Raw genomic sequence first — 14,472 nt, forward strand, 5'->3', positions numbered from 1 at the left:
AGTCAAGAATTGTCTTTAGTCCTGGTGACAACAAAAGATAAGAGCTGTCTGTGTTGAGATGAGTGACAGACCTTTAGCGTCGTTGTCTGTCATTTGCTGTCACCAGTGAAAAGCTACAGCCAAAGTGGAACACCAAACTTAAGCTGCTAACAAAGCACTCGTCATACAGTATGGTATGTAGGCACAAATTGGACACATTACCTTTTTACCGTCTTTGGGCGGGACTCCTCTCAACTGTGTCCAGATGTAGGTGAGAGCTTATTTGGTTGCAGGACAGGTTTTTGGTACATACACAGAAGAGAGAACAATATGAGTAATGCATGTCACATTGTTCCAGTTTATATTCTGAAAAGGGAAATAATAATTTATGTATTTAGCTAGAATCCCTTATATTTCCTTTTGTTGGTATTTTCTCATTTAGCTCTCCTCAGACTGTTCTTTCTTGGAAAACACAGTGAACCATATCAAGCCATTGCACAATACAAATTATGTATAATTTCATGACATAGTACTATCTATATGTTCTACTACCTTATTCTATATTGTAATCAAGATGAGAATTCTTCAGTGAGCAAATATTAGTCGTGGTACAGCCCCCAAAATATGGGGGAGATTATTTAGGCTGAACTGTTTCATCTTAGAAGATTTAGCTGCATCTTTCCACATGATACACTTTGTCTGGTTTGTGGTTAAGGTGTTAGAAAGTAGCATTTTACTTGTACATAAAGACCAATTTTAAAATGGAAAAGTTCTAATTTTTTTCAATGGATGTTGTTTATATTTAGTTAACTTATTACTATGGAATATTAATTTTATTATGTATAGTTTTAGAAAATACTTTTATAGGACAATAGCTACCAGAAATGTAGCAATTACTATACATTTACAATCTGCAGACATGTCAGACTGCCAATCATCACTGTAATTGCACGCTTCACAAAAAATGGACTGTATTATCTGCTATTCCCAAGGAAGTAGAAATTTCATGTTTGGAGTTGTTGGATGGATTTTAGTTATGACATGGTTGTGCCAAAAACATCTTTTCTTTGTTTATTTCATGTCCTTTCACAATCATTACTTTTATTTGCTTCATGTCTTTTAGCTGACATAAGCAATAAGAAACAACAACAAAAAGCAAAGTCATATTCTTACATGTGAAAAATTCTGTGAAAGTACAGAACAACATGTGTGTGTGTATGTGTGTGTTTGTGGGTGTGTGAATGTGCCTGAAGGGGTTTTTTTTTTTTTTTTTTTTTTTTGGTTTGTTTTTTGCATGTGCACTTTAACATCTTGCACACTCGACTGAGCAAATAAGTCTGAGAAAAGAAAGGTTGTTTAAGCTAGAAAACCAGAAGCAGCAGCAAGATTTTAATATAATATAATATAATATAATATAATATAATATAATATAATATAATTTGTCAAGCTGCTATAAACTAAATCTTAAACTTGTCCAATAAAGTTTGATTTGAAATACCCTTGGAGATTTAAGCATTCCAACTGTTGAGGTTAATTCTTATTAGTAGAACAAAGCAAAAACTTTTATTATGAGCACATAATGAACAAGCTGAAATGATAAATGAACTGGAGGCATTGAATCATTCTTTACTGTGCCATTTTCATGGAAGATCAGCTTGCTCACTTGCCCTTTTGCACTGCAGGAAGTTAACTATCTGTAACCTCTGGCTTTACATAACCGGATCTTTAATGGACTTCTAACGGCTTTATACGCGCTTTTTTACATCAGAAATTGAGAGGTTATGGTGTTCTTGGTGAAAGAAATTACATATAACCTAAGTGAAACTGACAACATATAGCGAATGAAAACGTCAATAAAAACTGAATAATTAAGATTAAAACTGAATACAAAAAGTTATATCTCAAATCAATATGACTGGAGTGACCTCCCTTCCTCATGGGTTCCTTATAGAAGTTATTTCTGAGCACTGCATTGCTGGCCTCTTTTTTCCATTTGATGGTTCTTTATAACACTTTAAAATAATCAGACATTCAGAACAATGACCAGCAACAAACTATACTGTAAAACTGGACAAGTTTAACATAATCAAAGTTTTTGTTGGAACTGATTATGTCAAAGTTTAAAAGAAGTGGAAAGTAGAGCAGACTCAAGTTAACATGCAGTATAGTGGAGATCGGGGTTGGTTGTCACACTTTTAACGATTAATGACACTGACACATTGTGACAACCAACCCCATCACAGGAACGGTTGTCACAAACTATTGGGTTGTTTGTCACAATGTTATTTTAATAGGAAAAAATCTTAAAAACAAAGCAAGAAGGTAGAACTAGATTTGAAACTTTATTGCATCGACAAGTTGACAAAACGTAACTTAATGCATCTTAACACAAAATGAACAAGGAACATGAGGCCAGCCTATAGCAACATAAAAGCAAAACAAATAGGCCCAACAATAAAAGCCTACTCAACTCTGCTACATGCATTCACTTTCACGTATGACAACCAACCCCAAAGAAAAGGTGACGACCAACCCCAACTGTAATTCCCTACTAACATCAAAGATAACAATCATCAAACAACTAGTTAGCTAGCTAACAACAATCTAAACTATAGCTTTCTCTTCAACTTTTTAAGGGCAACAATTGTTTTCTTATAACCCCATTCTATAAAAGTTTAGAATAAAAATACTGAGGAGCTGAATATTTTCAATTTGACACGAAAAACACAAAACATCCTCTCACCTCAAGTTCAGCTGTCCTACTCCAGACAGAACAGGTGAGCTCTGATCCCTATTCTGGAAATTTGCATATCAAATTTGAGAGGTAGCACCCTCTGGTGGCAATATATAATGACTGTGACAAGAAAATATTAGAGGTATCTGATAACATAAAAATTTACGTAAAAAAAAAAAAAATAGTAACTGAAAAACTGTATTTGTTCACAAGCAGGTACTTATCCATTTTAAGTTATATAAACTCAATTTTACTCATACATGTATGTTGGGTTAACTTAACTTTTTTCAGTTCATCTACAGTGTGGAAAACTTCCTACATTTAAAAATTCTGTTTAATTCCAACTCGAAACAGCATATTCAAATATTTTTCGTAAAGCTATACGCTCTTCTTAAACTGTAATTACTTTAAACTTTAACATTTATGCCACTCTAGGTAGGCCACCTTAAGTAACTATGTGTGAAAATAACTGAAAGATGCACACTGAACCAGACATTCCTCTTCCATCATGTTCAGTACACCATTCACAGTACGGTGTGATTGCTCCCAACAGATGGGACTTTTCCAACTGAGTCAGTAACTTTACTCATGGTGCAAAGGTGTCTAAATGCCCAAAGGAAAATAATGCAGATTAGGGATGATTGTCAAATAATCTGATAGAAATGTCCAGCCAGATCTACCTTGAAAAACCTTTATGCATACATTTTCTATGTACATTAGCCAGTTTAATATTTGTAAGGATTAATACTTTTTGTCTGTTTAAGAACCTCAACATTATAATTGGGATTACCAAATAAGGCTTAGGGTACTGATAGTACAAGTATAACAGTTGAAATTATCATAAGGAAGTGTTCACTTCACTCATGGTGCAAAAGTGTTAGACATTAAATAAAACTTAAACCTATCAAAAACATTATCAAAGGAAACCTAGCAGTGATCTCTGTACAACAGTTAACATCTAAACCCACATGAACACATTAAAACACATCTAAACACTCCGCCCCAGTGCATCATGGGGAAATTCTGACTATAGATTTGAATTCCACCATTCATATCCACCATCACTGCCATGTCCTCAGTCAGCAATTCAGCTGTTCCTAGTTGTTAAAAAAAGCCATTTTTAACTAATTTGAACGTATCCACAATGCACCATAGGCCAGTGATTCATGGGTAATGTAGTATTTTGTCATTTTTAAATCCAGAATGGAACGGAGTAAAGATAAGCTCAGGTTTAGTTATGTGGATGAAATTAGGAAGATTGGCTTACATTACGTAAATTATTCCTCTTTTGGAAAAAAATAAAAAAGTTTAGTGTTTTTAAAAAAATAAATTGACTTAAAAATTGGGTGTATTATTGTAAAACTAGAAATTTGGATTTGTATTGTTGATATCACAGCTTAAATTAAGTTGAATTTGTTAGTGAAATAACAAAAAACTTAGAATGGTTGATTTCTGTTGACATAAAATAAAAATGTCGTAATTCAGCTTGAATTAGATAACTTTTTTTAACAACCTTCTACTGCTCTGTCTTACAGTGTGTTAAGTTCCTGCAGTGGAAATCTAGCTATATAAAGAACTCGAAGGACAATCCTGCCACTCTAGTGGATTTCATTGTATCAACACAGATCTCTGAAATCTTTCATAAGTTGCTTCATGGCTTCTGGTTTTATTTCGTTTCGTCATCTATTTAGGGGTTTTTCAAAGCCATGTTACTGAAAAACTCAGATACAGCCGTGTCACAAGGTTCATCAGCTAAATCACAAAGATATAAATATTTCCATCTTAGTGGAGGTGTCATCATTCCCTATATCAGTGTTTTTACTGCGATGCAGAAGCAGTTGTGCTTTAGAAGTGTGAGATCACATTCTGGTTTGTTGCTCATTAAATAAAGTTTCTCTATCCTTTACCCACAAAAAAACAAATGTGCTGAAAGACCCTTGTTTTGGCAGGTCTTTGACGTCAGTTAATTCCTAAAGTTGTCTGGTAAATTTATGAAATGCTTTGCATTAAATATGATCATGTTTACAAAATACTACATCATTTTTCTGTTAATTTGATGTATGCATTCTGTTGCTGCATTATGGCTCTACATCACTGTGAGCATCCAATGTGATTCCTCCATCCTCCATCTGTCAAATCCCCTCCTCCTGTCAAGTAATCATGGGCTATACATGGCTGTTTAATATTCATAATCATGTGTCACTTTGACATTTTCAAAAGGTTCCCAATCACAGTCTCTGATGGCATCCTGTACAGGCTATGCATAACAATCTTCTCCTCTGTCATCAATAATTGTAGCTATCCTCAGCCAAGTCACACAGGGGCTGGTGTGTTGACATGAATACAAGCTCCTCTCTCACCATAGAATTTGGTTTAACGGTAGAGCCTGCAGGCAATCATACAAGGCTTTTTGGTTATAATAACTTTTAATTCTTGTGTTTAGCTCTACTGTTAAACATAAATGAGTGGGGAAAAAACATTCAAAAACACAAGTCAACAACAAAGGTTTAATTTTACAACAGCATATTTATCTCAGTGTTACATGCTAAGGAGCTGTGTGGTTGGCAACAGATCTGTATTGTAGCAGATGGGACAGCTTCCCAGCTTGAAAACATGTAGCTCACATACTTGACATTCCTCGAGTCTCTGACCTCCCTTGGCCAGCCTTTTTTTTTTTGTGGCCTCATGAACTACAGCTTGCTTTGCTTATAATTGTAATTATTATTCATTAAAAACTATTTACTCAGATAATATTCTGGTGAGAAATGTTGAATATCTGCTGTTGTTCTTTTGAGCAGCCTTTTTCCCAGCAGAGGTGTCGTCTCAGAAAAGAGAGAATGCCATACTACAGAGAAAAAAAATACTAATTTCATCCCCAATCTGACAGAAATGATGATAGACCATCACTGTGGTCTTAAAGGACACATACCTTTTGTACATAAGTGTAAAGATCTGTTTGTTTCCTCTGTAATAACATATTTTTAAAATGTTAAATGTAGGAACAAAAAGACTGGTCAATACTGTGTCTAAAATCCAAAGCCAAACATTTTTAACTCGATCTATCGATCTATCTATCTATCAATCTTTCTACTCTTTCTGTAAGGTATTTAAAGAAACCTGTCTTTGTGAGACTGGTTCTGTAGTCACAAAAGGTAAGTTAGATTCTTAACAATTCTTGTTAGCGTTGAACTATTTTTATCCAGATTTCATAAAACTCTCCAGGTTCACCCCAGTTTCTGTGATAAAATTAAATTCAGCTACAGGTCTCCAGATGTCTTCATCTCTGGGTGGGAGGAGAAAGTCCTGGGATCTTACATAAAACAAAGTACAAAATAATGACTGACAATTAACTCCCAGCTGCTCTGTTATTATGTGGTTTTACAGCATGCCTCCGGGCAGTGCATAGGGACCCTTGAAATAACTAAAGCTGTAATTAAGGTTGCAATGTTTCCCCTATTTTAACCCAACCCAGACATGAGGAATACCTCAGTCCTGACGAGGAAAGACAGCTTACTGCATTGCTACTGAACATGTGCAATAAAAAGAATGAGAAACATTTTTGAAACTGTATGAAATTTGTTGTTGGGTAACGCTGCTCACCTGTCTTTGGCAGCCAGTTCTAATATTGGACCTGCACTGCAGATGCTTCCTATATGCTTTTACTGACACCTAAAGGGCAAAAAGAAGTCAGTAACTGTCATGGAAACACATTTTCTTGTAAAACAAACAAAAATCAAACAAGATACAGGAATTGAATTTTCAAAATATATCTTCTTTATTTAAAAATTGTAATTACAATAATTCACAGTTCATTGGGACACAAATACAGCACATTATTAATTGTGACAAGCATTTATTAAGATATATTGCTTTGGTTTTACTTGTACCCACGACTAACCGATTAGAACTAATACATTCAAGTAGCAATTGACTTTCATGTATTCACCTGCATTTTAAATCAAAGTCCTTATACACTACAGCTTTAAAATTTTCGCTGTGGTCAAACAACATCGTCTATTAAAACAAAGTAAGATACAGTAGGTTTTATTTTTGTGACCAAAAATAAAATAAAAACTGTTGTCTAAATAAAGGCTTTTAAAAGAAGTCTATAAAATATTTAAATATTTACAGAGAATGTCATAAAAACCTTTTTAGGACAGAAGTATTCAGATTCTGCATAATTCATAGAAAAGCAACATATAAATTATGAAAAAATCCTTTAGACTTCGCTCAGCGATGTTGGCTGTGTTAATAACACATGCTAATCTCTAAAACACTTTCTTTCAGCTTTTCATGTTCTCGCAGGGCAAAGTTAACAAAGACACAAAATCACTTTATTGTAAACCCAGCCCTTCATTTTTCACAGTGGTTTTTTTGGGAATTCAGTTTATAATTCTGCCCATTATAAGCCATACTTCTGAAAAAAAAATCAAGGTAAGTGTTCTTACTGCGTCAGACAATCTACTGTAAGGGGAAACACTGCTCTCATCAACAAAGAGATGGGTCGTTATCATTATTATTATCATCATCATTACAGTGGCACAAACTGACCTCCACACTTGTTCTCACATGGCAGAAAATATTCACTTTGTATAGACCACTACCGCAAATAAAATGTTTTATAACATATATGCGCTAAAGCTAAGATAAATAAACAAGTTGCCTTTATTTTATGCACGTCAAAGTCATATTCATAATGAAAGTGTCTAGTGTCAGCAAATTAAAATAGATGTCTTGTAAAAATAAATTACAGTGTTTAACTTTACAACAAACTTACTGCAACACTCTAAAGCAATACTTTGATCTGGATAGCGAAAAATATAAACTGCAGTAGCTGCAGCAAAAGTCTTTGAACTTAAGGTCCCCCTCTCTTTTGGACAATGTTGTGTAATCTGTAATATTGCACTTAATGCTATACTTAAAACTTTAATGTACTGGAGTAAATCTACACACACACACACACCATATACTTACGTATATATATATATACACACACACACACACACACACACCACTCAATGTTCTTTCAAAAGTTGTGTTCTTGAATTTGAGGCACAGTACAATCTTTGGATAGCTGAAATTGCCAGGTCACCTTTTAATCTGAAATTAAAATCCTAATCCTGCCTGTTTTCTTGTCTGAAAAACACACCTATTATCAACTGTAAGACTTGTTACAAAAAAACACAATTTCAAACAGTCATGCCTAGGCTGAGTCAGTGAAGGCACCTAACAAACAAGTACAGACTCATTCCATCAAAAATAACAGGGAAAATGTTTCACTGACTGTATATAAAACTGCAGATTACCTGCTGTGCAATATATTTACGTAAAACTGCTAAAACTCTATATTTTCAAGAACAATTGGCAATATCTTGGATATTAGCATAAAACCAAATGACACTATATACTGCATGTGTAATTACTGGTGCTTGGATCCCACTGTGAGCAACAATCTAGAGTTGCTATTTCACCTTTTCTTTATTAAACACATTTCTGTTACAAGTGGTTCAACCAGCCTAAAGCCTAACTAAAAGCAACTACACCTAGAATTGGGTCATTTCATGATTCCTCCACAACACACAAAAACATAGTCAAGAGCAAGAATTTTTTTCCAGAAGTTAAGGGACCAAAGAGGATTGGAAAAAACGTTTGGAATACTCTGGATATGACAAGAAGAGAGTTGCCAAGTAAGTGTCAATGTTGTCCAATGTGCAGCTGAAATCTATAGTACCTTGCACTGAGTCAGATCTTTGTTAGTGTGAGTGCCTGCCATCTAGTGGTTAGAAAACTGATAAACAGCTTTCAGAATCAATGGTGTAACAAAAACGATTTGGTTCTAGTGACTCATCTGTGTGGACGAGTACTGTAAACATTTATATAGGTTGCATTAAGAATGTACTGCATTCACTTTAACAAACAAGCAATAAAAAACTAACAACAAAAAAGCCCTGATACATATTAAAGACAAAGTGTGTCAGGCACAGTAACATTCGTAACCACATCCCAAGACACGGGCTGTCTTAAAAGAAAGCGATCAGTCTTGGGTCATTCAATGTGTTGCTCCTGCTCACTCTAAACTCTAGATTGCACTGAGATGCTTTCAGAAAACATGCATTTGAATACAAGCAGGAACATGATTTCACTGCTGAATTCAAGTGCTGTTTCCTTGTTCTTGCTCAAACAGAAGCATGGCAAGTTGGGAGCGGGAACCAAGACCTTCCACATTGCTCTGCACACATCTATGATAGATGTCTTCACTAAGTCGAGGGTTGCATGCTTGGTACCGGTACTGCTGGTGCAGTGCTGGCTCCACTGCCCTGAATACGTGTAGATCTGAATACTTTACAAACATGTCATAGATGTCTAGTGTGTCTAGAATCTCCTCATTCTCTTGGACATCTGCCACCATGCGTGTGCGTGTTGCCATGTAGTCTGAATTGTAAAAACATGCTTCTTCAAATGATCTGCGATCGAAATGGCCTGCATCCTTCACCAGGTCAACTGTGACAGGATGCTGCTGGTTGTGATAGGCCACGTCAGGGTTGAAGTCCTGGAAATGGATTGGGAAGAACACCTGCCAGTTGTTTATGGAGTTCATGCGGCAGCGGTTCAGAAATTCTGAATTGACATTTGTGTTGGCATTAGCTAAAAAGAACAGTGTGTCTACTGGATGCTTCTTTGAAATAATGTCCATATACTTGATCTGAGATGGTGTTTCTGTCTTAACACTTATCCATGGGATTTTTACAGCAGGATATTTGTGTTCATATAAGTTTATCTGAGTCTTCACACTGGCAAATATATCATTCTGGTTAACTTGCTGCGCCTCCACTGGGTCATAAATAAACAAGAATGTAAGGATAGCATTTTCACTCGTTTCAAAAGCATTAGAGGCAAAGACCTCCAGGAAATGGTTGACATAGGTACGGTCCTGTAGAGTAAGAGGTATAATAATGTGAACCCTTGTAGCCTCAGTAACATAGGGCATGGGGATGATCTCAATTCGACTTAAAGGTCGAACCAAATAAACCCGCTTGGTGATTGAACGGCTATGACCTTTTTGGTTAACCACCTCAAGCTGAAGGTCCAAGGTATACTCCATGCCCCTGACCGGGTCAAAGCGCCTGTATCCATTAATCAACTGCTGCTTTTTTAAGTGCAGGACAGGTTTGTACTTCTTGTTCAACTCTCCCATGGCTGTTGCAATGACATCAGCAACATCCATGCGATCGATGCCACGCAGCTCACATTTTGGAGAGCCATCGATGCATGAATAAATCTCCTCCTCTGTGAAATATTCCCATTTCAAAACTTCGAAGCGAGACTTTGGTTCAAAAGGTGGATTTATCCCCACAGGCCACTGGGCGCTTCGGTTACCCTCAAAAGCAACTACACTCACATTCTTTATTTCAGCCTGTGGAGCACAAGAAATTAATCAGAAAAAAATTGACACAGCCTAAATTCAGTAAACACTTTTGGAATTACAGAAGGACTAAGTGAAAAGAATGTAAGGTTTTTAACTTTGCCTCTAACCATTGGTGGATTTGTTACACTTGAAAATCAGCTTACCTGCAGCTTAGCAATCTCATCGTAAATCTTCTGGAGTTCAATCTCAGTGAAGTATCTGTGCAGCCGGTACATCTGTTCAGCGTCAGACACTGGATGGACTACCAGAGCTCTCTTGAATTGTTCACTCTGCTCTTTACTGGGATCTGAGTTTTTCCCCAATTCATAATGGTGATACTGGAGCCCCTGAAAAGAAAAGGGTCTTTTGATTAGATGCTTTTCTCCTATTTAATAGGAACTCTCTTAACATTGCTTCACTTTAGGTGTTAATCCAGCTTCCAAAAGCTCTTCCAAAAAACAAAAACAAACATTGGGTGCTATTTTATCATTTCGTGCCCATCTTTAGTTCATAACAGTCTATTTTACAATAATTACATTTATTTTGAAAGTAAAATATTCACAACTGCTGCTATTTTACTCCGTCTGATTCATCATCACAAAACAGATTTGCTCTGGGAATATGAGGTCTAAGAAATCTTTTTGTGATTAATTTGATACCTTTAAAATTTAGACAAAATTATTACAGTATGATGGGGTTTAAAAGGTAAATGTTAAGATTTTTAGTGGCTGACACTTGTACCCTGTATCCCACTTGAAGACAGTCTTTTGATACAGAAAAGAGTGGGAGCCAAAGGAGCTTGAGAGATTAAAAAAGTGAATCCAATGTGATCAAGCGATAAAAACAGAATAGAGCTGAGACACTGCTTAACTGAGTAGCAAAGCCACTACATTACAAATGTTTTACCACAGCTTAGTGTCCTGTGGTGGTAAACTGGGTGAAGCACTTTCATCAGTGTACCTTTTAACAGATAAATTGGCAGGTGTTGTAAACTGTTTACTAAACCTGTAGCAGCTTCCCTTTGTTCACTTTCCTAAAAAGGAGACTCTACTGAAGCTCTTCTGACCTAGGAAACTTTTGTTAGTGATGCAGCTCACTCTCAACTGTGTAACAAAATGGCTTCTGGAGCATTGCCAAGAAGGAGAAAATGGAAGCAAACACACACTGCAACAATACAAAAACAAAACACTGACCAACATTATTAAAAGTAGCAATGACATGTTTACGCGACAAATAAAAACAATGGCATTTGAAAGAAGTTATGCTAAATGCAACAAACAACTGCCTGAAAGGGCACTAGGGCAGATCTGGGCTCCACAGAGCTTATTTGACCTTAAATGCTAATGACATTACAGGGGCAGAGCATGTTGACCCACAGGGGATTTTCACACCATTGAACCCAAGCAGGGCTGAACTCAGCTGTCCTCTGCTTGCCTAATCAAGTACTTCAAGATGCTACTGTAGTACAAAAACATAATGCTAAAGGACATTAGAAATCTACACTGTACAAACTGCATTAATGTTGAAAAGGAAAGTAAACATGTAAAAGAACTGTCTTTTGTTTGAAATGCAGTCTAGGGCCAATGTATGATGTTAGATCTGATTGATTATTTTAGTCCAGGAGAACCAAGGCTGTAATTTGATGGCAATATTCCTGATTATTATATTGTGGCTCCTTATTCATTTTAAATCTCTTGTGCACCTTTCAGTTTCTGTTGGCCCCACCTGTGGATAAAGCAGTACCTCTCATGTCATTAACTGTCACTAACTGCCTCGTTTGCTTTTGATACATAAAGACATCAGTTTGACTTTACCTCCATTTAATAGTCAGCTTTGATGCTGGACTATATATATATACATATATATATATATATATATATATATATACACCCTCCTCCTTGATCATTATTAAGAATTGAAAATGAATTTATATATGATTCAAGTATGACTGATGTTGAGCAACATTATCAAGTGTACATTTGAGTCAACTTACCTCATATTCACTAACACAGTTTGTGTTTGTATAATCAATAATGCATCTTCCAAGCCATTCATCGGGTCTTGCACTCAGGATGTCATTTCTACAGTTTTCCAGAAAGGGCTGAAGTCGAAGGAGCAAGGGGCGTGACAGGAGATACCCAAAACCTCCGTAACAATACTTTCCCTCCATCTTTCCACCAATAAACTCCTCAGGACTTCCCATGTACAGCTCTCGATCCATACTCAGGTGATCTACTAGGGCTTTAATCCGGTCAGCTTCAGTGTACGCATCATCTTGAACAAAGTAAAACCAGTCATATTCGTTGATGTAGTGGTCTAAAATGTACTTGATATTCTGAAACATATTCCATATCAGTCTCTCATCCCCATGGGAGACGACAAACATGCCATGAGGAACTTTGCGGTTGCGCATGCCAGTGAAGAAGATCACGGTGTCCAGGTGGTGACTAATGGTGCGATTAACAGCTACCCCCAAGGTATTTATGGTGTTTTTGGATGTCAGGACCCCGACAAACAGACGCTCTCGCATCCCCAGCTCTGTGCTTATGTACTTTGCTCTGAAAAAGACAAGACAGAATTAATACTGGTGTAAGAACAAACTAAAACTCTTACTTTACAGCACTGAAAGAGTGCATCTAACACATTAAACAATATTTTTGAACTACTTCTATTAAATACTGTAGTTGTTGGTTTCAATAAACCTTAAGGTTAGGAGCAAAAACAAGGACTAGAAATAATAGTTCATGATGAAGCAAATAAATTAAGGCTATGCTTTAGTAAATGAAATGTGACATATTCCTGTGAATTTGTTGACGGGTATTTGGGCATAGAAAATGAAATTGGGCATAGAAAAAACATCTGGTAAATTAAGAAAAAATGGTAAACACTGGTACCAAAATCCACCAATAGTTGTAGCCTTTTCTGCCAGCCACCAAACCATGGAGCTTTGGATTCATAACTGCTTGAAACTACTTCCTGAACTCAGAAAAAAATATCTATAAGGACATTACTCTTTCTCGGAATTGCGTTGCAATGCAACCACTTTGAATGTGAGGTGGTTTTATCCACAAACAAGGTCATAGTCCATGAAATCTTGGGAATGTCGGCCTGTTTACGACGGAATCATTTGGCAGGCACACATAGCCCAAAATATGTAGCTAGTTTATGTTAGCTATGTGGCAGAGATACCAGCAGTTATGAACAGCGTAGAAAGTAGGGCTACATGCCTCGCATTTTATCCCTCTCTCCGTAGCGATTTGATCCGTCCAAATAAGAATGAGATGTAAAGGGGAAAGCAAGGCATCGTTGGCTAACGTGATTTAATGTTGTTTATTCGTGCAAAGTTTCAGTGACACGTGTAGCATTGCGTGACAGGTAAAAGTTTTGAAACCTTGATTGACCAAAGTTTTGAAATATCCTCATATAGTGAGGATGAGCCACACTAAAACCCACTGTACACAGAAAATGATGTCGTGGCCCGTTTTCGAACCAAGCCTCTAATTTTCTCAAAGCAACTGACCAAACAAACATAGCATACCTGAAAACTTTCTTTGGGACACTCTGTTGGACTTGTTTATATGGAACTATTCTTGGTTCAAAATCCTCTTCTGACTCCACACTGTTGACAGTCGATATAGAGTTGGGCTTTCGAGCTCCCTTAAGCTGTCCTTCTGGACCCAAAGTCATTTCTTCAACCTCCTTAACGTCCGAGTAACATGCTTCTTCCGTCCAGTTTACACTAAGTAAACTCAATGTGAACCCTAAAGAAATGCCGATTACCACCGGGCCGATCGACCGCAGAACAGAAATAAACGCTGAAAACCTCATATTGTCCCCACTCTGCAGGACAGTCCCGCGACACCCTTCAACGATCAACACGGGCGTCTACTTACTAACGGGTTTCTTTTACATTAGTCTGATGCGAGGACGACGAACCGATTTCCAACTTCGGGAAAAAGGTGCAGATTCTTACTTAAAAATTACGCAGGATCCTTACGTGTCAGAATAGCTGATACCTGGCTCCTCCCTGGCCAGACCAAAGCAACAGAGGCGGGTCTAATTCCAGACCAGACTTGGTGAATGATGCCGATTTCACTGGGGGAGGGCTGAGACCTCGCCCTATGTAGACGTATCATGTATTGGTATATCTGATTCTTGGGAAATTGGATAAAACATGTCCCACCAAGAAAAGTGCTAATTCTGTTGGAAATTAAAAACATTTTCGTGAATTAGAAGAATCGAGGTTATAATCAGGTGATCCTTTGCACATGTGTAAGGTTCTTTTCTAGGTTTATTTTTATTTTTTATTAATGTAATAATTATATGCTGGCCCATTGCCGACAAAATCAGTTGT

General features: G+C 36.8%; 1 protein-coding gene across 1 annotated transcript; it reads right to left on the reverse strand.

Moving 5' to 3' along the window:
- Positions 1-6,489: 6,489 nt before the first annotated feature.
- chpfa (chondroitin polymerizing factor a) lies at positions 6,490-14,140 on the reverse strand. The gene is made up of 4 exons (XM_041807246.1): positions 13,657-14,140; positions 12,112-12,676; positions 10,283-10,465; positions 6,490-10,127 (listed from the first exon to the last, which is right to left on the reverse strand). The coding sequence occupies exons 1-4, from the start codon at positions 13,944-13,946 to the stop codon at positions 8,865-8,867; spliced, it is 2,301 nt and encodes a 766-aa protein (XP_041663180.1). The 5' UTR covers positions 13,947-14,140; the 3' UTR covers positions 6,490-8,864.
- Positions 14,141-14,472: the final 332 nt, after the last annotated feature.

The sequence above is a fragment of the Cheilinus undulatus genome, linkage group 15 (genome assembly GCF_018320785.1).
Source record: "Cheilinus undulatus linkage group 15, ASM1832078v1, whole genome shotgun sequence".
Lineage (NCBI taxonomy): Eukaryota > Metazoa > Chordata > Actinopteri > Labriformes > Labridae > Cheilinus > Cheilinus undulatus.

Excerpts from the sequence above, each read along its gene's own strand:
- chpfa (XM_041807246.1), bottom strand. The coding sequence starts at position 13,946 with ATGAGGTTTTCAGCGTTTATTTCTGTTCTGCGGTCGATCGGCCCGGTG. Across the intron at positions 10,466-12,111 it reads ACTGTGTTAGTGAATATGAG|GGGCTCCAGTATCACCATTA; the intron begins GTAAGTTGACTC and ends TTTTCTTTTCAG. Across the intron at positions 10,128-10,282 it reads ATGAGATTGCTAAGCTGCAG|GCTGAAATAAAGAATGTGAG; the intron begins GTAAGCTGATTT and ends TGTGCTCCACAG.